The 24,391-nt window shown below is 37.4% G+C and overlaps 1 protein-coding gene across 12 annotated transcripts in view; it reads left to right on the plus strand.

Annotated features, from left to right (window-relative positions):
• Positions 1 to 24,391, plus strand: part of TCF12 (transcription factor 12) — a 169,599-nt gene that overhangs the window by 34,034 nt on the left and 111,174 nt on the right. For all 12 annotated transcript variants that reach the window (XM_061447042.1, XM_061447046.1, XM_061447045.1 and 9 more), the window contains 2 exons: positions 14,354 to 14,427; positions 18,021 to 18,089. In XM_061447042.1, coding sequence (XP_061303026.1) covers positions 14,354 to 14,427; positions 18,021 to 18,089 — 143 coding nt within the window. The remainder of the gene's footprint in view (positions 1 to 14,353; positions 14,428 to 18,020; positions 18,090 to 24,391) is intronic.

Here is a 24,391-nt window from a genome sequence, read left to right on the forward strand (position 1 = left end):
AACTTTGAAGTATTCCATAATTTAAGAGTGTTCATGAAGTTGATTTCTAGGCTTGTTCTCAATACTATTTTTTGTTGTTGATATATGTGCTGTCTGTGGAAACATTATGTATCATGGGGTTTTAATTAACTCATGAACTTGTGCAGGTTATCCATCCTTTTTTATTTTAGTATCCTTGATGCTTTGAGGGTAAAGTACTTTTGCCTGTGCTTTGAGTTGCTTGATGTGATTTAGATTCAGTTTGGAGCTCTTGGCTGCTTTTAACGAGGTGCTGTGATTGAGCTAATCAGCCCTGCTATGAACTGGCTGTGGTCTGGAAGCTGAACAGCCTGAAGATTGCTGTAGTTCCAGACGTCTAATTTTGGAGCTCTTTTAAAAAAGGCTTGAGTGGATTTCATGTGTAAAAGGTGGTATGCACATGATGACACTGTTGTAGTCAGTATTTTCCTTAGGCCAAATGTCGAGACCTGTTTGAAATACGTGTGTTCCCTTCTATAATTCATACATTTTTTTTTTTCAGCAGAAACTTTATTATAATGATTTAACAAAATCTTGTAAACTTTGTGTTAGAATGAGGGATGTGGGTATGACGGAGATGTAATTGGATTTCAATATAAAAGGTGTTAAGTGCAACTCTAAATTAAAGCAGGTGCCACATCAGATTCTTCTATTAATTGTCTGTAGCTAGCATTATGGATGCCATTACTCTGGATATGATCAAGTGCAGCAAGTCTAGAATTTTAGCTTCAAAGGTATTTTATTCTTAATGGGAAGTTAGATGAAGTGGCTTAGCTTCTCTTGTAATTTTTAGAATCTTTTGTAAACTGCTAAGCTCCGATTTTACAATGAAAGGGTTAACCTATGTTCAATTGATATTTTCTATTAATAGGGTGTATTAGATATTTAAGACTTAAAAACATAAGAAGTCCTTGGATAACTTAGAGGCTTCACAGATCTTAAGAGGACCATGTGTGAAGTTTGTGTTCACTTTGAACCTTTTTTTAATAACAGCAGGTGTAGATTTTCTTGTCTGTTATTGTTTTCTTTTTATGTAATATTTCATAGGTAGTGGGTGGTTTGGTTTTGGTTTTCATTTTCTCTTGTTTCTTCCTAGTAGATTAAGGTAATGATACACTCTGAGTCCTTTAGGAAAATGAAAACTCGGCTAAAGAGATATTAAGGGCTCAAGTGTATACAGTGTTACGGTTTCTTGATAATTGGTTAAGAATATATATGTTACTCAAGGCAAGTTAGGCCTCTGTTTAAAAATTCAGCAGTGAACTTGAAAACATCAAAGGAGGTAGCTTCAGATTTATTTATTGCTTTTTTAAAAAAGAAAAGCCAAACAAGGAATAAAATCCTAACAACAGTCCATATTACTTCATGTGAAGGTGATACTGTAATTGATGACATACAGAGATTTTTAAAGTTGAAATTACATATATGCACCTGAGTGATGTATATGATTCCTGCTTTTGTGTGACCCTCTAAATACAAATTTTACATCTTTAGATACGCACAGTGTATTACAATGGACTGGAGCTCCTTGTGCTTGAATTTTTACATTTGATTCATATACATCCTGTGTTAACATGTATTTGTTAGATTCACTGGACTTTCACATCATTTGTGAAAGTTCAGTGAAGTACTCATGTGTTGGTTTGGCTGTTGGGGTCTGTGGAATGGGCACAAAAGGACATGAACTTCATCTACTGTAGCCCTTCAGTTATGTGAGCATACCACATTTGTTTGATTTCAGCTTCAATGCAGTTCAGTTTACCAATATTCCTAATTTTCTTAACATTATGAGGGCCATCCTTTTCTAAAGGAGTATGTTCTGCATTTTTAGTCCATGTGAACGCATACTGTGGAGCTGTATGTGGTGTTTATTGTTGTCCTGTTATATGTGTGAATCTTCAGAATGCTCTCCGTCTTGAAGGGAGGGTTGATATTTTTTCATCTGAACCATAGTCAGTAATACTTTGTGTACAAATAGGGATATGAAGAGAGATTTTGGTGCCTTATTACCGTTCCACACAGTGTGATCTGCAAAACACTTAAGTGATAGTACATTGAAGGGTAATAATATTCTTTGTGACTGGAATATAAGATTTTTTTCCCAGGTACTGAGTCATAGTTGTCCCTTTCAAAAAGGCAGAAACTGTTTTTTCATTTTTTGTTACTTTACATATTCAACAGAATGTGAAGAGTGTCTCAATTATTTGATAATCCTTATAAAGGGTAACATTTTATTTTTAGTGGCTGAGCAAAGCTGGGCACTTACACAAATTTCATTGTGTCGGAGTATGAAAAAGTAAAGTACAAAGTGAAGCAAAGTCTGAAAGCTGTTGCTAGAGCTAAAAGCAGTAACAGAAAGAGAGCCAAATGCTGGATTTAAGGCCAACAAAACTTAAACTTCAAGTCACCACCCAGAGAGGCGAGGTTTAAATTGGCTTGTTTTGGCAGTGCTTGAGATTCTAAAATACAAAAGAGAAAATGTGCTATAGTAATTTATAGAATCAACTTATTTGGCACATGGAACTGTAGACTTGTTTTGGCTAGAATTCAAAGTGTACTTAGAAATTTTTAAAGAGTCCTACTTTTTGTCTTTTTAATTACAGAAGAAACAGGGGAGGAAAAATCTTGGGGTTTGTTGCCATTTAGTTTCAAGTAATTTACTCTTCCTTTAAATTTTGGCTGAAATTCTAGCAAGTGAATGATACTGTGTGTGAGTGTTGTGGCACTGTTGAACTTCTGGTAACCTGTTTCTACCCTAACACTGAACAGATTTGATAGCTTTAAGATTTTTATGAAGCATGTTGGTCTTTGTTGTAATTAAAAGATGCAATTATTCTGTTCTTTCTCTCACTCATGTAGTATCAATGGTCCAATAAAGTCAGTAGAGCTCCAAAGTAGACTGCAGGATTTTGTGCATTACCACATAGTGATGTCTCCTCTCTCTTCCCCAAAGAGATCACCATGTTTCTAGAGTATTGCCAGTCTCAGAGCTAGTGATTGCTTGGGAAGTGGTGGGCTGGCTTCTCTGGCCCTTCATGTGACTGTGACTCTGACTGGCCTTGTCTGATTTTTGTGCTCTCCCCTTCCTTTCTGCCAGTGCTGGTCATGTTCTGCCCCAGTAGTGAAATATTTCTGTGAGCTCATCTGGCCAGAAACCAGCAGGGGTTGTTTTTATGGTTCTGGTTTTTGCTAGTTTCTTCCAGAATGGGTTTACTGCAGGACCTTGCAAAACAATGGTGCTCGTATGAGGGAGGAAGACACAAAAGCCTTGCTATGGGCAATGGGGACAGCAAAGTGTTAAGGGAAGCAGGGTGGCCTCCTTTGGGGTGGCAGCCAGCCCTTAGTAAGATAGGCTTATGTTTGCATACATAAAACTTGACTCATGAGCTGTTGTCTGGCAATGGTTCCTGCATCAAAATCCCTTCTGAGGAGTTGGGAAATGTTGCTTGACTGTTTAAAAGCTTACTTCGTATGAGGAAGTGTTGTAGTGCTGTAGCTTACGTGTTAGCCAATGTGCTGGATGCTGTGCTGGCAGGGACCAGCTCCCTGCAGTGATAGGGAACTGCTGGAGAGTCTTTGTATCCTTCCATCCGCTTCTTGTTCTTACTCACCTGTAATATTAAACTTACGGTATTGCTTCTAATTCTAATCTAAAATCATTCGTTTCTGTGTCCCAATGAAATTTCACTAGAAACCTTCTGAATTTTAAGGTCTAAGTTTTATAGAAATGAAGTTGTGAGACTATTTAATGCTTTTGTTAGAAGGAGAGACTTTCAAAACATCCTGGGAGAAGGAATTAAAAAAATACCCCAACCAGCCAGTTATTGATTGCTACTTGCTTTTTGTCTACAGACTATTCAAGTTAATATTTGGAATTGTTTAATGGTGTATTATTATTGTAGAAAGAATAATTACCAGGTAAGGGTGCTTTTCACCACAGAAAGAGTCTCCCTTATTTCATTAGCTTTCAGCATTTTCTAGCTATAACCTACAGAACTACTGTAACAGCATACTTTGAGAAGCAGGAGCAGATTTTTTGTTTATTTATTCCAAGTGCAACTTGCCTTCATTTAAAAAATGCTCTTCAACAGCAACAGGTATGCCAGTTCCAGCCGTAAGGTCGTTAAAGAACGAAGGCAATTTAAAATGGAGATACTTGAATATAAAATCCAGTTCTAACTTTTCCATCAAAGTTCTGCTTCTGAAGTGTGTATGGTTTCTAAGTGTATTTTATTAAAAGTGCTTTAGCTCATGTAACACTTGTTACAAGAAAAGCATTGAAAACTCACATTTATATAAAAAGTGTGATATTTCGGATTTAAGCCAAGGAGAAATGTTACTCAGTCCAGCCAGAGTGTGGAGTATTAAATGAAAGGCTAGCAGAAGAAATATAAGGAAGGGTAGTGAAGTCTTCAAACAGGAGGAAAAAAAATCTTGTCTTTTGGTTAAGAAGTTGGAGAAATCTCGACATCTTTGCTATCGAATGTAGGTATTTCTGGACTCATTTCCACCAGACCCAGAGCCTTTTTTTTTTAAGTTAGTGAGGGTAGTGCTTTAAGTTCTTTTAGAAATAGTTGGGTCCCTCTGCTAAATCAGCAGTGTTAAACTGTTGTCATTATTTTTCAGTATTTAAATACCACAGTGCTGAACAGGGGGCCTTGTCTACTCTAGAGTTGTTACTTCTGCATCACTGACTAAATTATCTAAAGGTATAATTTTGTTGTTGGAAGGTAATCCTTTCAAACTTACCAGCTGTGGCAACATGGATATACTAGCAGAAGAATGATAAAATGCACATGATCCTGAAGTGCAATGGAAATAAGTAGGTTAATACCGTTTGGCTATGAAGGAAGAAACTGGTGAATACAGGTGTTGGGCAACTTAATACATCAGTGAGGTGTGGTAAGACACCTTGGTTCAGTGGAAGGAGTAGCCTTTCTTTTAAATAAGGAGTGGGAAATCCTAATGAACATAAACACTTTTTTGGGGGATGGAGGGTAAACTAGGCTCTGTCAGGCATCTCAGTTGCTGCAGTACCGCTGTGTATTAGTGCAAGGCCCATTAACATCAGGCAGCAATCTTCGTTCCACCTCGTTTGTTGATGTAAGAGACTGAACTGAATCATATCAGCTTTCCAGCATTGTGGGCACACCGTCATTTACTGCCACTCACATTAAGGGAGCTGTCAACACAAACCTGCCTGCCTGACTCAGAAAGCAGCTAACAACCCAGGCAGCAAGGAGTTTGATTCAGCAAACACTTGGGCAGATGTAATGGTATCTGGGAAATTTAAAGGCAGATTTCTCTCCTTTGACAGAGAATGTCATGTTTTCTTACTTTGAGAATGAGGCTCAAAAATACCAATAAAATCTCTGTCACAGAAGTGGTTGGAAGAACTGTTTCAGTGTTGAGGGAAGAGGTTGGAAGGATTCTTGGGGCTTTTTGTTTGTTTGGGCTTGTTGTGTTTTGTTTTGTTTTTTTTTTTTTTAAGGTGTCTGAGGGCCTTGCTGGCAGCACAGGCTGTGCCAGGTCACCATCGTTTGTTCAGACTGGATTCTGCTTATGGCTTTTGGAAGTAATGGAATTACTGAGAACTGTTGGTTTTGGACCTCTGCTAAAGGAGTATCTGGCAAGAGCTTTATTATGTTCCAGCCAGCTTAAGAAGGGGAAGCATCAGTTAGTGCACAATGCATCCTGGAAAAAGTGGTCATTGACTCTGCAGGCTAATGTTAACTTCCATCAGCTCAAATTCTTGACTGTGTAAATGCAGATAAAGAGGCTTCTTGAAAGTTGTTAATAGTTTAAATGTTTTATTCCCCCCCCCCAATAATGGAAGAACACACATTTTGCTTTAGGTGGGGCTTTTACTGAGGGAATAGGTGCTATCTTCCCTTGGACAAACCAGCAGGCCATGTTGTTGTGCTGTAGGGCAAATGGTAAAACCCTAATCTCGCAAAACACTTCTTTCTTGGATGAAAATGAAGAAGTATGGAGGCTTTCTTCTTGATTTTTTTTTTTTTTTTTTTTAAAGAAAAAAAACACCAAAACCAACAAAAACCCCAGAAGAGCAAGATAAGTGCTCCAGGTTGTCATAATTTCCTAAGTCAATATTTGCTATATTTATTCTGTTGTTTTTTCACATATAGCATAGAGCTGGCCTACCACATCTCCAGCTTAACTGAACAAATGTGCTGTGCTTGCATTTATCCATTAGGCGTTCTTCCCTGTTTAAATACTGACCAGATAAACTTTGGTTTGGAGTTAAAAAGATGATGTCTGATGCTGACATGTTCATATAATGGACACTTTTCCCAGATGAATTGAAAGAGCCAGAATTCTCTTAAGAACTCTGTACTCTTTTGAGCAAGTAATCGTAAGAAATCTTCTCTTAAAGATAAACCAGGAGGGCAGTGGTGGGGAAAAATCAGGGTTAGGGTTGGGTAAACGTGAAAATCTTTTAAACTACTTTTGTCTTTGACAAGTTTTCTTTCACAATAAACATCAGATGTTAGCGTATTGATGTTTTACTGTGAGATGCTGGGATGCTGTGCTGCTGTTAATAGATAGATGTTAGATTTCAGTAGCGTAGGGTAGCCAAAAATCAGATACAGGGATACTGTGTGCATTAGCAAAGTATAGGCTTTCTTTCACATACTTTGAGGAAATGGCTTGGTCTAGATCTTTTGAAGATCAGACTTCTGTGATCTTGACTGCATATCTGTAAATATCTTTGTTTCCAATCATAGAAATTTAAATATGGCATTTGCATTTCCTTGTCTATACTGCATTGTATATTGCCATTATACTTTAAGCTCAAAATCAAGGCTCACTAGGATGGAAGGTTTTTGTGTGATACTTTATTTCTCCTCTGGTTCACCTACATGAACTCAGAAAAACAAAGTTCATGATGTTTCTCACAAATGTATCGTTTCTGTTCCTTTCCCCTTCTTCTCTCTCTCCCTTAACACACACACACACACACACACACACACACGCACCCTCCCACATACCCCAACTGCTTGGTATATCAGAGGGTCTTTTTTTCCTTAAAGGGTTTGAGTGTTAATTAATGCATTAGTGATAATCTAAATATCAACAAGTACTTTTAATTTGTTATAATTGGATGAATTTAATCGTACATGTACATGACAGTCATCAACACTATGAAGGGATGCTCACAGGTTGATCTTGGAATTTGTTTTCAAGAGGGTCAGAGTTTGCTGGATGCAGTAAATGTCTGAAAGCACTTTTTGTTAATGTTTTTAGACACGTTGTTAGAAAAGCTGTTACACTTGCAGTATTTTCTTTGCTCATGAAGATGAGTGCCTCAGTTACACTGTGTAACTTGGGCTGTATTGTGTTCTGGTGCCTGAATTGGCCGTTTTCTGTACCGTTGTGATATGGTTGGTAACAGTGGCTGTTGACTGTGGGGCTATATTTGAGTATTTTTGGCCTGGTGTTTTCAGTCTTGTGACACTGGCCTTGGTTTGTTTTACATATAAATAAAAATATGCATAAATATATGTGTAGTAAAGTGTATGGTTATATAAAGCTGTTGAGTCATAACTGAAGTAACCACAGGAAAATTTGCCAGTTGAATGGATTATTATGGCAGCTAATATCGTAAAGCTGAGACTTGCGTGTTACAGCTCTTCAGTCTGATACTTCATGGTTCAGCACAGAGGGGCGAAAAAGCAGCATGATGCAATTTAATAGCAGTTTAACCGTGTGTGTGTTCACATATGAAGAAAAGCTCTGGCTTGTATCCCTGCTGAAGGCTGGATCTCTAAGCTGGTTTGTTGAATTCACATCTGTAACCAGAGAGGTTTCAATTTATACTGTATCTGCACACATGTAAATATAATATACATGAACATAAGCATTTTAGGTGTTGGGTTTCCTTCCCCCACCTCCCCCCCAAGAATGTTAAAGCTTGTATTTATACAGGGAAACTTTTTTAAAAACTTATTTAGATGCTTGATTTTATATTTTCATCATTAATTGTGCTTGAACTGTCTGAATAAACACACACAAATAATATATTGCATAGAGCTTATTACATACAGTATTGTAAATATGCTCTCTTCTTTGAGCTGTACCTGATGTACTTTTTCTGGGAGGTTTAGTGTAGCAGTATGCAGTTTTCTGGTTTAGTACAGTTTGGGTGGGAAAAGCCGGTTCCAGTGTTATTTTTGAGCAGACTGTATTGTATTTAAAGTGTCCAGGTCATACCAGGTCACTTGCTGTGTTTGGTGATGTGATTTAGAGTCTGGGAAACAGAATAAGAGGAAAGAGAAGCAGGTTACTTCTGACATTTCTGTAAGAGCACTGCTATTACAGGAATTAATAACCTAATGTTCTTACAGAATACATGGGCCTTATTACAAGAAATGAATAGGATTGTTTCTGAAATTAAGTAGTAATGGCCTTTTTTTTTTTAAATAGCAAATTATATTTAGGTTATGAGTGGAAACAAATCTAAAACATACTTTGCAGTTATACAGGAACTCTGTTAGCAGTACTGACTTTTCATGTTAGACACTGTTAAAGTAAATTAAAGCTTTCATCAGTTTTCCTGAAACAGCATGATTTTTTTCCCATTTTGTTCTGTCCTTATACAGTGTAAGTATTCTGTTGTATTAGAAAAAGTTCTTCCAAGTGTACACCCCAAAGTTTTATTATTCTTGCAAATAATTTTCTGTATGAAATACAGGCTTTAAAAAGCTTTCCATAAAGAGTTAATGCAATTTGCTGATACATTTTAGGATCCAGCTAATTTTTAACACCTGTCAATGCTAATTTTGGTCTGTTTTTGCTGTTACTCAGGCAAGATGTGTACTTGATGTACATTTCTCCCATTTGAATAATCTTGTTCTGCTGAAGTTTTAATTGTGATTGCTTATTCTGGGGATAGAAATTAACTTTGTATAGCATATCTTATTGCCTATTCTGAAAATAATTTCCACAATAACTGCCATAGCGGATGTTTATTCTTTGCTATGTCAGATAATCGTGCTCTGGGATTCTCCAGGATAAACAGTGTTTCAAAAATACAGATTAATTTATTTACTACTAATAAGAATCTCTGTTGATATTTCAGACAGTTCTTACAAACTGATCTTTACAAAGAAAAATATTCAAATGGAAGCCAATGTTTTATGGGTAATAATTGAGATAACTGATGCCTCCTCAGGGTGGCTTCAATCCCTGCAGCGCTTCATTGAGCTTTTAAATGTCTGCCATTAGAGCTTGGTAGTTAACAACCTCAATTCTCATGGTTATAAACCTGACTGGGCAGGTGGGGAAGGATGTTGAAAGGAATGGTTAGGCCCAGGAGAAATCTCACTTTTAGACCACCCAATGGAGTAAGTATTTGATCTGCAACCCTGGGGCTTAATACAGGGAGGAGAGGAAGCAGCATCATGCAATTGAATAAAAGTATCTCAGGAAGTTTCCTGAAGGAATTGTGGAGTCCAGAGTTTGTACCAGCCAACTCTGACTCAAGACAGTGTTTGTGACATATCCATTGCACTTCCATTAATCTTCTCTGGGGCAAAAGGTCTAAAAAAGAGACACTGCCACTGGTGCTTCTAAGAAGTTCTTTTTCTGGGAGGAACTTTCCATTTTGATCCAGACTTCACATCCATATGCTGTAAGGCAATTGTTACATTGTCCAAGAAGCACTATGGATTGAGATTAAATCTCTTTCTTCCCCTTTCGGCCCCCCGCCCTTGCTTGAAGTACTTCCTCTTGCCTTTCCTTTGGGGGTGGCTGGAGAGAAAGCCCTCTATTTATATAGTTAGAAATTGAAGTGGTTTGCCTTTTACCTAATTATAATGTTGCATCTGAATTTATCCCAATGGCACTTCAGTGGTTAGACTGTTGATAGGTTGCCTGGGTTTCATTTCTCTTCTCAATTTGATTAATGTCCTTAGCTTTGTATATTTTAAGCCCACCACATGACATCTATTGTCAAGCTGCCTTTGTTTTTGAGCACTGTCCCCTGTCTTCCCTGCCCCTTTCCTGGTAATATATGTGTGGAACTTTTATCTTTTCTGTACTAGTTTATCTGATTTGCAAATTTCAACTACTATTTTAGAATGGAAATCATTATGTTACTAAAAGTATTAAGTGTAATATAAAGTGAGAAATATTTTCTATTTGGAAGCAAGATGAAGAGGCTGAGAAATAGTCTTAACCTATTGAAATTTAAATTTTTTTAATTGAAGTGGTATTTCTCCATCAAATAATTCTTTTTACATCCCCTTACTGGAAAGTCTAGACCTGAAATAAAATTTTAGGTAATAAGTTGTATCATACTTCACAATAGACCTTTTACAATATAGAGTCTAATTGTAGATTGATTTGTTTGGGTGTCTAAGATGCAAAATACAATCAATGTTGTTATGGTTTGTGCTCTTGGTTTTTTTGCAATTGATTTCAGTTGTTGAATCTTATCTAAAGGAATATTATTACTCTGAAACAAAATTGGATAAAGAAGCTATGAAAGATAGAAACTCATACCTTGAGTACCTTGTATACAATCTACAATGTGATTTTTTTTGTCAAATCATTTATTTGATCAAGATCATAGCAGATGGTAACCCTATCTTGTTTACACGGACATGAGAGCCTGTGTCTCTTGAAATAAGTTTTAAATATGGTTGTCTTTGTCTTATACGAGCATGAACAACAACTTTCATTTCAGTTTGATTGTAAGATCCAATTTCTTTATTAGATAAAAGTTTGGACCTGTTTTTTCAGAATGAATGCATACATAGAAGTAATGAGGCAACAGGTTTCTTCAGCTCTTCTTCTAGAAGAGCTCGAAATGCTCACAGTGCCATCTTTTAAAGTGACATAAGCAAAGCCTTTTTAGAGTTCAGTGTATAAAGTCAGAAAGCACCCTCGTGACTGCCCTGGCCCTCCCAAGGTGAGTGAGGAGCACGCAGCCTTTCCTGCAGCCTGGCTGGGGTCCCAGGCTGGGGCTGTTCTCTGTCTGCAGGGCTGGCCAAGGGCAGGGGCAGTGTCCTGCCGGCCCTCCCTGGCACAGCAGCAGGGACTGCATTGGAGGTGCTGTGTAAACCAGACCAGCCACAGGCTGCCAGCTATGTCTGCTCGAGCAGAGATCAAGCATACTGAATTACCCCTAGTTAAACTGTGGCCTATCTGCTGTACAAGTAGCCTGTTTTGACTGAGAATTGTGAAATCAGCTTGAGCCATTTCAGTTGCTTTCCATTCTCAATGCCTGCCTACAGGAAAAAGGAAGTGGGGTTAGAACCTCATTATACTTTTGTCTACCTGACTGCATGTATCTGTGTTTATAACATACAGTCATTGTATTTCCCCCTTCTTTGCATTGCTAAACAGGTTGAGATATTGCAGCCTTTCCGTGTGCAGCATGGTTTTCAGTGCTCTGCTCTTACAGCTTTCCTGTGCCCTTTAACATCCGTGAGGAATTGGTGGATACTGGAATTGGACACCACATTTCCTTGTGGAAGGGGTTATATGAAGGCGATGATTCCCCTAGTTCCTCAATTCTGTTTTGCATTTCTCAGGAAAATGCTTTAACCCTTTGACCCTTTTTTTTTGCTTTGAGACTATTGAATTTCTTACCAGAGCTGACCCCTGTGTTGTTTCTTAGTGAGTGTTCCCGGCTCTCTTCCCATCTGGAATGTGTATTTTATGGTCCTAGTGCATTCCTGTAGAGCTACCTTTGGCTGCATTAAAGTGTGTGATGTTTGTTTGTGCCCAGCCTGTTAAGAGTTTTTTTCTGGGTCTTTGTCTCTTGCAGCCTTTGATTGTTTTTCATGTGTCATCACTGGAAAATACATTAGTGTACCAACCAGGACAGGTTCCTTGAACATCACTGTAGATATGTATCTAATGTCCTGGTTGAGGGTTGCTGGCCAGTTCTCCTCGTTTGGCGTGTGGTATGTAGATGGGTACTGAGGGCAGCAGCAGCTTTGTTCCAAGTCAAATCCAGATGTCACGCAGCGGGAAGTCAGAGTGTTCGTGTTCTGTACGCAGTGAAATTCTTCCTCATAGCCTTCAAGGAGCTTCTAAAATGTGAATGTGTGTGCCTTGTGTGCAAATTCTGATTAAAGGGTGGGTCTAGATGCAAGCCTGTTTGGTGCATGTAGAAGAAGAAAAAACGCTGCCTGAGGAGGAGGAGAAAGACACCTGGCAGGAATAGGAAGTGTGTTGGTACTGCTCAGTACTCCAGCTAACCGTACTGAGCTTTTTTAGAGAACCAGTTCTGGGCACTATTTAGAAATCAGTTTTCCTCCCTATCTTAAACTGTTATATTTTGGTTTAGAGCAATTTCTTTAAAAAATTAATTTGCATAATTCAAATTTAGAATTATGAGAATTTTTAGCTATACATGTGCTGGTTTAGCAGAATTTTAACATGGGTCCCTATGCCCCACTAACTCAAATTTTTGAATTATAACGGTTTACTGGTCAGGGGTCATGCATCTAAACACTCCTTGCATACCCATTATCTGCTGACGTATTTCCTAAAGGGGTTGGTATAATGTACTGTGTTTTAGACTTTCCCAAACACTTTGTCTTGCAGGAAGATATTTTTCTTCCTCCCTCCACTATATTGTCTCTTTTGAAACTAAAGCACTGGCAGACTTGTTACGATGATCACTGGATTAGTAGCGCTGTTGTTTCTGTCAGAAAAGAGTCAGTTGTGCCAAAAGATTACTTTTGCCTTTGTCAGTGCCAGCCACGACTTTTTACTCAGCTCCTGGACCAGTTACAATGAAACAACAACAGTGCTGTCAGCTGCAAAGCAGTGAACTTCCACGATCTGCTGGCTCAATGTAGTGGTGGTTTTGCATTTCCAGCCGTGAGGATCTTTCCTGCAGTACACAGAAGGTGTCTGTAGCTTTCACCTGGGTGATTGTGCTGTGCACTCTGCTTAACAAGCCTTCTGCAGGCTTTGTCAAGACAGTATTTTGTAGCTTCGAAAAACACATAAAGAAAAAATTATTAGAATTTCATGAAGAAAACTTCATAAACAGAAAAATATTAGCATCCTGTTACTCCACAGGTAGTTATTTACACTGTTTCCTTGCATTTTATTTTGTAGCGTGGCCAGTCTGAGAGGCATGTATGAAAGTTTTATAGATTCAGTATAAAATTAGGGTTTAGGGATCATAGATGGAGTAACTTGCACTCAGTTGTTACGTATAAATTGTGACACTTTGTTCTTATTTATAAATCATTACTTTATAGAGCTTTATAAATACTTTATACTATATATCACATAAAGAATTTATGCTTTATATCAAAACTCCTTATGAGTTTGAGTGACAGGGAAATAATGAGTTGTTTGTGTAGGCCAAAGCATGTGGAAGTCTGCAATTTAGGATGGAAGTGCTCCTTCCTGTTAAAAATACCTTGTGACACAGATAATCAGGAACTTGATTACTAGAATAGTAACCTTATCCTGTATGAATTGGTTACAGGAATTCAGATACTTTTGCAGTCAGTTGTTTTGGAATGTGGTTTAAAGATGGTTTGACCTATTTTAATAGAAAGTAATTAGAGAAATTTTTGGCAACAGTGTTTGTAATTGTTGGCTAAAACACGGGGTATAAATTATATGTGTATATACAGGGGATATTTATTCTGATACAGAGTCTAAAGAACTCCCTATTTTTCGTTCCCCATTCTCTTTTGAGCTGTAAGCTGGATTTGCATAAAGGGAACCGATTCTAAAAGAACCGTTACAGATTCCTGTTTTATGAGGGCAGACACCATGAGTATCTGTGGTGGTTGGGCCTGTTTTTTTAAGCCATTGAAATATAACCAGTCTGTCTTGATTTCTCCTCCCTTATGCTAAAATATCTTGCATGTCGCATAAAGAACAAGCAGGGGAAATAATTTTGCACATATTACAATACTTAGACAAGTCATGAGAGCAAAAATTTGATAACAAGGATACGTTTCACAGTATGTGCTGCAATACTTGCTGCTTAAGATGAAGGATAAATCAGGCTGTGCAGAAAGCCACGCTAACGTCGCTGTGCTTGTTTTGTTATTGATGCTAATTTCTTACGGATTGGGTAGGGCAGACACTGTAGATTGGCAAATCATCTTGACTTTTTATGCTCCTGTTTTCAGCAGCTGCAGGTGTCCAAATGAGTAGGTTGCTTTGTAGCCAGCTTCATTAACAAGGAAACTGTTCATCTTAAGTTTTGCTTTTAGAAATACCGCTTTAAATATATGGAAGTGGATGAATTTGTTTTCAGGCTGCATCAGAGTACATTATGCTTTTGCTGTCTTTTCTAACAGGCCTGTATTTTTCTTTTTATTGCTAGGTATGGATGAGCGAACAGGTGCCACATCCTGGGGAACAAGTGGTCAGCCAAGCCCTTCGTATGAATCTTCAAGGGTAAGGTTTCCATATAATAATACATAGGCAAAGTATATGGAAATGTGTGGTGAAAATCAGCAAATGATTTGGCAGTATAAGATCCTTTAAATGACAGATTAGCATCTTTTAGAGACTCTGACTTTGATATGCTGCTATAGTGATTCAGATTTCTAAGGCTAAAAATTATAAAGGTTAAGAATTTATGAAAAGAGATAACTGTATACTTGAATGATGAATATCTGTTTTATTTACCTTGTGGTCGGAAAATGAAAATATAAGTCAGTACTTACTCAGGTGTGTTTATTTGCAAAGCGTAGGGAACATTTTCCATTATCATTAGCCAGCTATAGGGTGTGTTTGTCATGTCAGAGAGCAGCTTTTCTCTTTAAATACCTTTCTTCTGTTCCCATTCCAGCCTCATCCATCCTGCTTATTGAGCTAAAGGTTTTTGATAGTATCTAAATATCCTAAAATAATACTGCCTTTTAAAAGAACAACTCACTGGTCAAAAGCAAGCTTTCTCCCTTGTAAATCACATTCCCTTTCATATTCTCAATTTTCTTTTTATGAATAGCTACTCCCTGAAAAAGCCAGTGAGCTAAGTACCTGATGAATGAATTATTAGAAATGCACAGCAGAACTGATGGGCCTAGTCTAAATAATCTGTTGTGATTTCAGTACTTGTGAGCCAGAAAGCTGTGTTAGCTCTTTTGCAGCTTTCTTTTGCTGTGGAATAAAATGGATGGTATGCAAGATCTTGACCAGCTCACTGGGTATTGTTAAAGCTGCTTTCTGACTTTGGAAGAAAGCATTAGGAAGATTTTATCGTGAAGTCCTCATTTTTCCATTGGTCTTGGTAAATAAATTATAATAAAAAGATAGGAGACCTTTATGGTTGGTGGAAATATTTCTGTGAAACATAGAAAGTAAGCATTGTTTGAAAACATCCTGTGTAATTTGATGAGCCTTTAGATGCTTTTTCTACATTTGAACTGGAATCTTATTACGCAGCTTTAAGTAAGTCACATTATTTGGTGTTTTGACACTCATTTATGATGTTGCTGATCAGTTTAAATCAGTCATAAATTAAGATGACCTAACATGATTTTGAGCTTGTAATTTATTAACTATATTAATCACTTTTCTTGTTAGAGGATCAGCCAGCTAACATTCCAATATTGTGAAGTCAGGGTGCTGGGTGTGTTCTTATTGTTTGGGTTTGGTTGGGCTTTTTTTTTTTTGTTTGTTTTTGGGTTGGTGATGTTTTTGTGTATGTGTGTGGGGAGGTGTTTGCATAACAGAAGATTATGTCTAAGAAATTCAAACACTGGTCAAGAGCTGAACCCTCCACCAACTATACCATTATACCCTAAAGCTGGTAATAAAAGCAGATGTTAGTGCTCTAACAGAAGTTAGAACTATAGAAGAGGTTGTTGCTATTTGGGGTGTATTATTAAGAAAAGCAAATGTAAATGTAGGTTTGCCTTGAGCCCTATGGAAGACTTCTGGAAAAATAGATCTTAAATTCTTACACGGTCAGGTGTGTGTCTGTGTAACTTGAACTTAATATAGTATATATGAAAAAAAGGGGTGGTGGGGGTGGGACAGGGTGAGATGGGGGGAGGAATTACCTCCCAGCAAACAGTTCTTGCGGAATCATAATTTATGATAGCACAGTTTCAGCTAAAGCCAGTTGGATTCTAACCAAACTATATTGTTAAGAGTTCATGGAATCTATCCCCAGAATATTATTGAAGCATTTGTTCCTCTGCTAAGTTCAGAGTTTTTTCTCTTACATGCTAGTAATTTGAGAGGATGCTGAGAGTTCATTCTGAAGCACCAATTATTTACAGCTTGTGATGGTTACAGGATTTTTTTGAAAGCAAATATGTTCATTTTTGTTTAAACTGGAGCATACAGTTTCAATAAGTCTTTCTTAATTCAAACTAAATACATTATAAATTATGTTTAATTTTAGACAATTGGTAGTTAATGCTGTCTGATTTTTTTTTTTTTTTTTTTTTTCCAGAAAGTTACAGACTTTGAAAATCTGACATGTAGATTTATTTCCCTACTTGTATTTGTGGCTGAATTTAATTATAGTATAGCTTTGTGTGCATCAATATAAAATTTAGAGAGAAAGCCAAATACTTGCATGAAAACTCTCTCGATTCATAAACTAAAAGTGAAATAATAAGGTTCACTTCTTCCTTCTGTCTCCCAAAACAGTGTTTTGTGTTCTTTGCCTTCTCTTTTTATAGAAAAAAAAAGTGATTTCTTCCTGGAGTTGTAGAGTTTTCTTCACTTAAGCAAAAAAAAAAAAACCCTCATCAAAAGGCATCAGAAATGATAGGGGACAGTACCCCAATAGTCCTAAATTCTAGTGAAAAGTTATTATAAGTTGAGTATCTCCACAAGTGTCTTTGTACATTAATTTTCTTTTTGGAAAACCTGCTAAATGAGATAAATCCAAGAGCAAGCCTTATATTAGATTAGACTGCCCATGGAATTTCTCCATAGCGTCAGTTTCACTCTGAGCCATTGGCTCACAGTCCTTGAAGGTTCTGATCTGTTTGGCAGCAGTTCCTGATGGGATCACTGACCAGGTAGTGGCTGCTGCTAGGTTTAGGTTTTCCTGAGACACCAGTGTGGTTGGGTTGTCTTAGGAGGCATCAGCCTCTGGTGCTGGGCTTTAAGATTACAAAACATGTGCATCTCCTTCTTTTATGTAGGATATTGTCTTCCTGTGGTGAGGAGTAAGTCCTATCCCACAGGGTCAGGACTGATATTATGCAGCATCAATGTGAAGTGGCTATCCAAAGGAATTCAGAGAGTTTGGCTGATGAATATCATCTTTGCCCAGGCCTTCAATACACTTACAAATTTGATGGGATTGAAAAAAAACCAACACAGCAATTTTCTTTAGAGGCCTTGCAGGAAGCAATAAAGAATGGTTGTCTGGGATATTGTTTAAATGACAACAGTTTTATTTTGAAGAAACCTGAATTCCTTTCACAGGAAAACTCCATTCCAGTGTTTTCCCCAGAAGTCATGAACACTAGAAATACATTGAGTCTGTGTACAGAATTGGTAATGCTTAAGAGGCAGAAATTTAATTCATCCCATGGCCATGTTCTTTTGCAAAAAAGTAGAACAAAGGAAATTCTCTTCTGCATTGAAATTGCTGAAAAAGCACTGGACTTCATTTACCAGTCTAAATGAAGTTCACGTGCATAAATTTGAGGTAAGATGTATGGTCTTTATTTTTTGATTTTCTTTCAACTAATGAAATGCTTTGCACTCCTACCTCAGAATTTTGAGTAAGTTTTGCTACTTCATGTGCTGCCAGATCGGATGACTTTGGGGAAAAGCTGAAATGAGTGTGTGGGTCTGTATTGTAAGAATATAGATCAGATTTTCTCAGGAGGCAGGGCACGTGATACACTTAGCCTTCTACATTCCTATGTTATTCCTTGTGGTTAACGTACGGAGTCTAAGTAAGTTATAATTGTTTTACATGTTCAACTTGAAAATTCAGTGCTTTTTTCCCATAATTTCAATATAGAATGATATTCTTGTCCTAATTGTTCTTACTGCTTGCCTGTTCACAGGAAAATGGCAGTCTTCATGGAAAAAGCTCAGACCTCTCCACAGACATAGAAAAGTTGAAACCTCAAGAGGTAACGTTTCTTCTTTTTATCTGGAGTGTGGTAATTTATTTTTAAATCTGCCTGCAGCCTGCTACTGGGGTTTTTCTTTAAAGTTCATAATACATGGACCAAACGATTGAAGAATTTAAATTGTTGTCACAGTATTGGCTGGAATTTCCAAAGGCACATAAAGATAAGCAATTTCCAATTAAATAGAATTGGAATTTGGTGATAGTTAAGTACAAACCTGTTAAAGCTAATTAAATGAAATGGTGGAAGACTGGCTAAAAGAGATGTTCCTTTCCCAGCTCTTGCTGAAGGTCTGTTCAGGTCAGTATAGATGGTCTGATTGTGTCCAGCAGTGATGCTTAAGAAAGAGTGTGAGTATAGGTCAAATATTTTGCCATCTTTACTGTCATACTCTCCTGAGACATGCAGTACTTGGGGGCTTAGGAGGTTTCCTGGGCAAAGCTGACTGTTTGGACATTGTTCTTAAAGCTGTTGGTGGAATTGTTCTCTGCAAGTTTTTTTATTTTTATTTTTATTTTTCTGACTTTGCATACAGTTTTGGCAATAATTACAAGTGTTTCTTGGCAAAAATATTTATGTTTTTGTCTTAAGCATGCTGATCAGTGATTTCACTGATTTCTACCATGTTCCTGTGTTCCAAATAGTAATGATTGGTTATTACTGATGTGCTTAATTTTGTTTTGTTTAAACAAACATCTTTATTTTACATGGCGCTTCTGTGTCTCTCCTCAACCAAATTGAAGAATCACAATCTATTGATCTTTGCTTGAATAGTAACTTCTCCTAACCTGTGGTTAGTTCTTGGTCCTGTTCTCTGAATTTTTCTGCTTTTTCTGAATAACCCAAAATTTAGGGTGCTTATGAGTACTTGTACTAGTCGAGATGAGGGTATACCATCAATTTCTGCATGACCTAGTAATAAGCAAGAAAGGAACAGAGAATGAAAGTATTAAGTCTTGATACTTTGACCATCACCTAGCTCTGATGTTTCAAAAACTATGTAGAAATTTTTGTTACATTGTACAGTTGTTACCACATTGTTATGACATTGAGTTATTTTTTACTGCATTCATTTTGTACTCATTTACACCAGACTGTCTGCTGTTTTATTACCAATTGCATGAAGAACTTGCTTTGCAATTCTGCACTAACTTTAGTAAGGGTTATTTTAGAATGGCTTTTTGTGATCAGCAAACTTTGCTATGTCTTTGTTTACCCAGTCTTTTTGATTTATTCATGTAAATGTTTAAGAACACTGGGCTGAGTACATTTTTTGGGGGAAGTGGGGAAAACACATTGGTAACTTCACTGTGAAAACTGGTCATATATTCCTGAGCTTGGGGTGGGGCATTCATGTATTTTAATTTTGTGATCAATAATTAATTCACAAAAGCTCCTTCTCTTGTTTTCTATAGCATTTTATTTTAAGAATCTCTGGTAATACTGTATTAAAAGCTAACAAACTCTTATTTCAGTAGTGTTTTAAACTCATATTGAAGGCTGAGAACCCCTGCAAGCTTGAGAAAACTTTGTGAGAGCCTTGGTTTTCATTACCTACTAGTTAAAGTGTTGGAAAGCTGAAAGAACAGTGCGTATTAGTGTTAGAGTTGGCTGTGACAGTCTTAAATTTGTGAAAAGGTGCAAGTTGAGACATTAGGGATTTCTGTGAGCAAAATCTCTTTTGCATAGGCCAGGTGTTTTGTTAGAAAAAGGAATAACTTGAAAATATGTCTCTTGTGGGAGAAAAGTAGGAAAGCTTCATTTTTTTTTTTTTTTAATTTTTTTTAAAGGGAGTGGTGATTAGCAAGTGAGGGGAATTCTGCACGGTGCTGATGGTCTCCCTTATTCTTGAATGATTTTAATGAAGCCCATATACAAAACCATGTCACTATTTTCTGTCTCCTGTGGTGCTTGTTATTCTTCCAGCTCTCAAAGCTTTCTTTTACTTCTATATATGCAACAGTGGTGGTTTTTCAGTGATTGTCTTCTGGTTGATGTATGCAAGTCCCTCCCTTAGCTAAGTGTTGTATTTTTGCACGTGTTCATAATCCTTTGCATTAGAAGGGTAGCTGGCTCTTAGTGTTTGTTGCAGAGGACTGTAAAGCTGCTTTGTGGAAGCCTTGCTCTACTGAGCTCTCTGAGGCAAATTCTGAGGTGCTTGAACCAAGTGGCATGTTTGCTGCACTGCAGCATATGAAAAATTCATCTTCCTGTTGTGAGATGATTCTGAACATTTTAGCTTTCCTACTTTATTTGGGAGTTGTAAATTATACTCATAATGTGGTAACAGAATGGTGTTGCCATGTTTTTTTGGGATATACATTGCCTTTAATTAAACATCTACCATAGTTTTTATTGCGGTGTGGCTAATGATTGCTTTTATTTCATGAAGAATCCTGCTCTCTGAGGTTTTCTTCCATTGTTTTGATTTTTTTGTAACATGTCTTTGCAATAAGAGGAGCAAGTTATTTTTTAATCTGTTTAGATTGCTGTCTGCAAACCAAGCAAATCTAAAAATATTTTTCATAAGACATTTCCTCGCTGGATAGTCTTTTTACATAAACACACATCATTTAAAACCAAAAAAAATGTAGCATAAATTAGCTGAGGTTGTTCTCTTCCAAAATCTGAACGGTGAGTGTTTTAAATATCTTCCACCATGTACATTGCACTAAAACCTGAGTGTACATTTTGAGCTGATTTAACACGGAAGGTAGCTTCAGTACTGAGTATGCAGTTTATCCTTCTTTTCATTTACATAACTCTGCTATATATCTACTTGAAGCCAGAGTTGAACAGATCAAGATACTACTGCTAGATTTAGATGGCTTTGTAGCATTAGTCATCAAGCTGTCTACAGGTAATGACGTGTTGTACGTAAAATACTCAGACATAAATTGGAACCTAAATACCGTATACCTCAATTATTCTTCCCTCCCCAGTAGTACTTTTTCATTTGTGAAGAAGTCAAAAAATAATAATGAGCTAGCAGGTTTTGAGATAGTGTTTTATACCTCTTAATCTCAGGTACTTTTAACAGAAAGGAGACTGTTAAAATAGCAAAACAAGAGGGATACAGACATACAGTAAGCATTATCAAATCTGTTGTATTTGTGTCCTTTTTGTTTCTGTTAGTGAGGGTTTTTTTTTGTGGGCGATGGAGGTAGTTTGGTGGTTCTTCTGGTTATTTGCTTTTTTTGAGACGTTTTATAAGTAAGCAGATGATTCAGTTTAAAATCCAAGGTAAAATTAAATATTCCATATTCAGTGCACAGGACATGTTTGCAAATGCAGCTTGCTTTGTAATCTGATTTATTGGGTAGCACTTCTGAAAGCAAGTTCTGACATGTAAGTTCTGAACACTTTAGGTAGGTTTTCAGGTATTGTCTCTAAGCATTTATTGATAGTATATTGGCTATACCGGTATTATTTTATTTCCTGCTTTATAGCCTAGATAAGAGCTAGAAAAATCTGCTTTCACTCCATACTGGAGAATTGTGTTCTGGTTTTTATTTTGTTTGTTTTTATGTCAGTTACCTATCTATTGAAATTATTACTGTGATCTGTTCACAGACTTGTTTTCCATGTGGCCAGGGAATTGTCCCATTTCATATCATGTTGATAATTGTCTCAGGAGGGGTTAGAGAAGTGTAATTGGCCATTGGTTCTATCTGTTTAAAATCTGATTTATGATTCACCAAGTTAACTTATTGGAAATTGATTTACAACTGGAGAAAATAGTAATTATTTCAAAGTAGATTCTTTGTTCTGTGTGTTGTGCCCCCCTCTCCCTTCCAAAGGTCTACCAGGTTAAATAAAGTAAACCGTGTTTCAGTTGTTCTCATACTCCATTCCTGCACATGTAGCTTTCATCTATTTCAATTTGATGTGTGGAAATAAGTTAATGTAATTTTTCACATCTCTCTTACAAAGCACATAACTTCTTATGGTGATGCTTGGAGGGTCCTTGTGAAAGCTCTCTTGACTTTTCCCAATAATACCTGAAATCTGGGGTAGTGATACCTGCTTCTCTCCCTCACCCTGCTGATAGCAGGTTACCAGGTAACATATAACGCTATGTTTCTGTCTTTAGGATATTGTAGTGGAATGTTAATACTTGCTGATAGTGAAAGGGAACCGGAATTAGAACTAGAAAGCGTACAGTTCCTTGTTTCTGTTGCAGTTGGGTGATCTCCATCAGCTAACTGCATTCATTCCTCTGTTCAAGAGTTATACAGGTTTTTGCACAGTAAAGAGAGATGGGGCTGAAGTGCTGCCTGTTCTCAGCAGGCTGGGATATGGCATGCATGGAGTCTGCAGAGCGAAGAGGTGCTTGTTTCATGGCACATCAGATTGGGTCTTCAGCTCGGTCTCTTAGCCTTTGCATGTAGCAGGTAACTGGCAATAATATGAATGAAATGATCTAAAGGGTGTAGGGAGTCTAGCATTCTTATCTGTCCGTTCCATACACGATTGCCCCTTCCCCCCTCAATGTCTGGAAATACTCTTTCCAGAACAAGGTGGTTGTTTATTTCTGGAAGCATACATGATCACATAATCCATAATCTTTTAAATTAGCTAGGACACCTTGGTATGGCTATTGCCCAGAGCCTTGTGTCTAATCTTCAGTCAGTGACTCACCACAATGTTCCTGGGCGTAGTCAGTCTCTGCATCTTGCTTTCTTCCCCCGCTCCCTCCCCTCTTGAGTATTTTCCCCTCTTGTTTGTCTTCAGAATCTCAGATTAGTTTGGAGAGGCAGATAATCCAAAATAAAGTGGATTTCATCAGTAGATTCATTGTCATTCATTTATACATTAGTCATTTAGATGACTGTTGCCTGATTCATATGATCATAACCAAATTTAGCTCGGAAGAGACTTCAGTATTCCTGAGTTTTAAAGAATGTTTGTTAGTTAAGGTCAGCCAAACTTGTAAAACTGAAGGAATCGGAAGCAGCCTTTATTAATCTTTTGGCCACGTCAAACTGTGAAGTCAACCATTCATTTTAGTGAAAATTTAATGGCTTAAGTTTAAAGGCAGTAATTGAGCTGTACTGTCAGTTGCTAAAATGGAAATACCCACTTACTGATCTGGCAGCTTGGTCATGAGCTACAGCTGGGTCTGATTTTGGTCTGGTTGCAGAGACTTCTGTAGGAGAAGGCCTGGGGTAAGGGAAGAAGAACAAGAGAAAAGCGCCTGTGTTCTCTAATTTCATGGACTTGGACAAATTAAATGCTGAGGAGTAGTTGACTGTACGGGAAGAAGTTGTTCCATGAGGTCAATAAATGCATGAGAAAATAGTGTGCCATGTAGTTACAGTGTCTTCAGTCAGTTTTCAGGTTTTACCCTGAAGTGGAGACAGGATGTTGTCCTTATTTAAAAAACAACCAACCAACCAACTTGAGTTAGAGTCAGGAGTACAGTTTTTCTTAAGCATGGACAAATCCTGGTGAGACTTCAGAAAATAATTACTAAGAGACAACAGCTTTATGTTTTTGAAGTGGAAGCAAAAGGGAGAGGGTGAATCTTCCAGAAGCCCTGGAAGCAGTGCAATGAAAAGGGGTAGAAACAGTGAGCTGAGGAGGCTTTTTGACTTGTTCTTAGGTGAGTTCTCTGAGTGACTTAATCCAAAATGTCAGAACTTTAATAGTCATTGAAAGACACTGAGTTTTAGGAGGTTCATTACTGTTTGATTTTGCAAAATGGGGCATTGACTCATTGTATCAGGCCTTCCCTTATGGTGTGGTAGGATAAATGTGCTGAGGGAGCGTGTTTTCTCTGTTCTAGAGAAACACATTCTGTAAGATAATTTTCAGGTGTCCTGCATACAGCTATTTATGATTTTGTAAGCAGTCTCAATTTCAATTGTTTTAGTTGTGTTAGCTTACCTGTGCATGGGACATCCTCCTGGTAAAGCCTAAATTACTTGGACACTTGGGGCATCTTACGCAGAAGAGGTAGGAATGAAAACTGTTGCAACTGTTGTTGGGTTTTGGTTGGTTGGATTGTGTTTGTTGCTTAGAGAATATCACTGTAATCCAGTGAAATACCTGAAAATGTGATAAAATGTTACAGCATTCAACACTGAGAGTGCCTTTGCTACTCAATTACATTGCAGAGCTAATTAGCAGTAGTCTTCCAGCTGCATTTCATGACAGGTATTATTGATGGATGATACTTGTTGCTTTTATTTGTAGACATATCTGACTTTGTCTTTCTGATCACAAACATGCAGTCAGATTGAAATCCAGGTGCAGAGTGACTGGTGACAACGTTACAAAATACAGCAGCATACAAGGCA

Source organism: Pezoporus flaviventris, unplaced genomic scaffold (genome assembly GCF_033815535.1).
Source record: "Pezoporus flaviventris isolate CSIRO_AGI_PZ_B2104156 unplaced genomic scaffold, CSIRO_AGI_Pfla_v1 ptg000006l, whole genome shotgun sequence".
Taxonomy (NCBI): domain Eukaryota; kingdom Metazoa; phylum Chordata; class Aves; order Psittaciformes; family Psittacidae; genus Pezoporus; species Pezoporus flaviventris.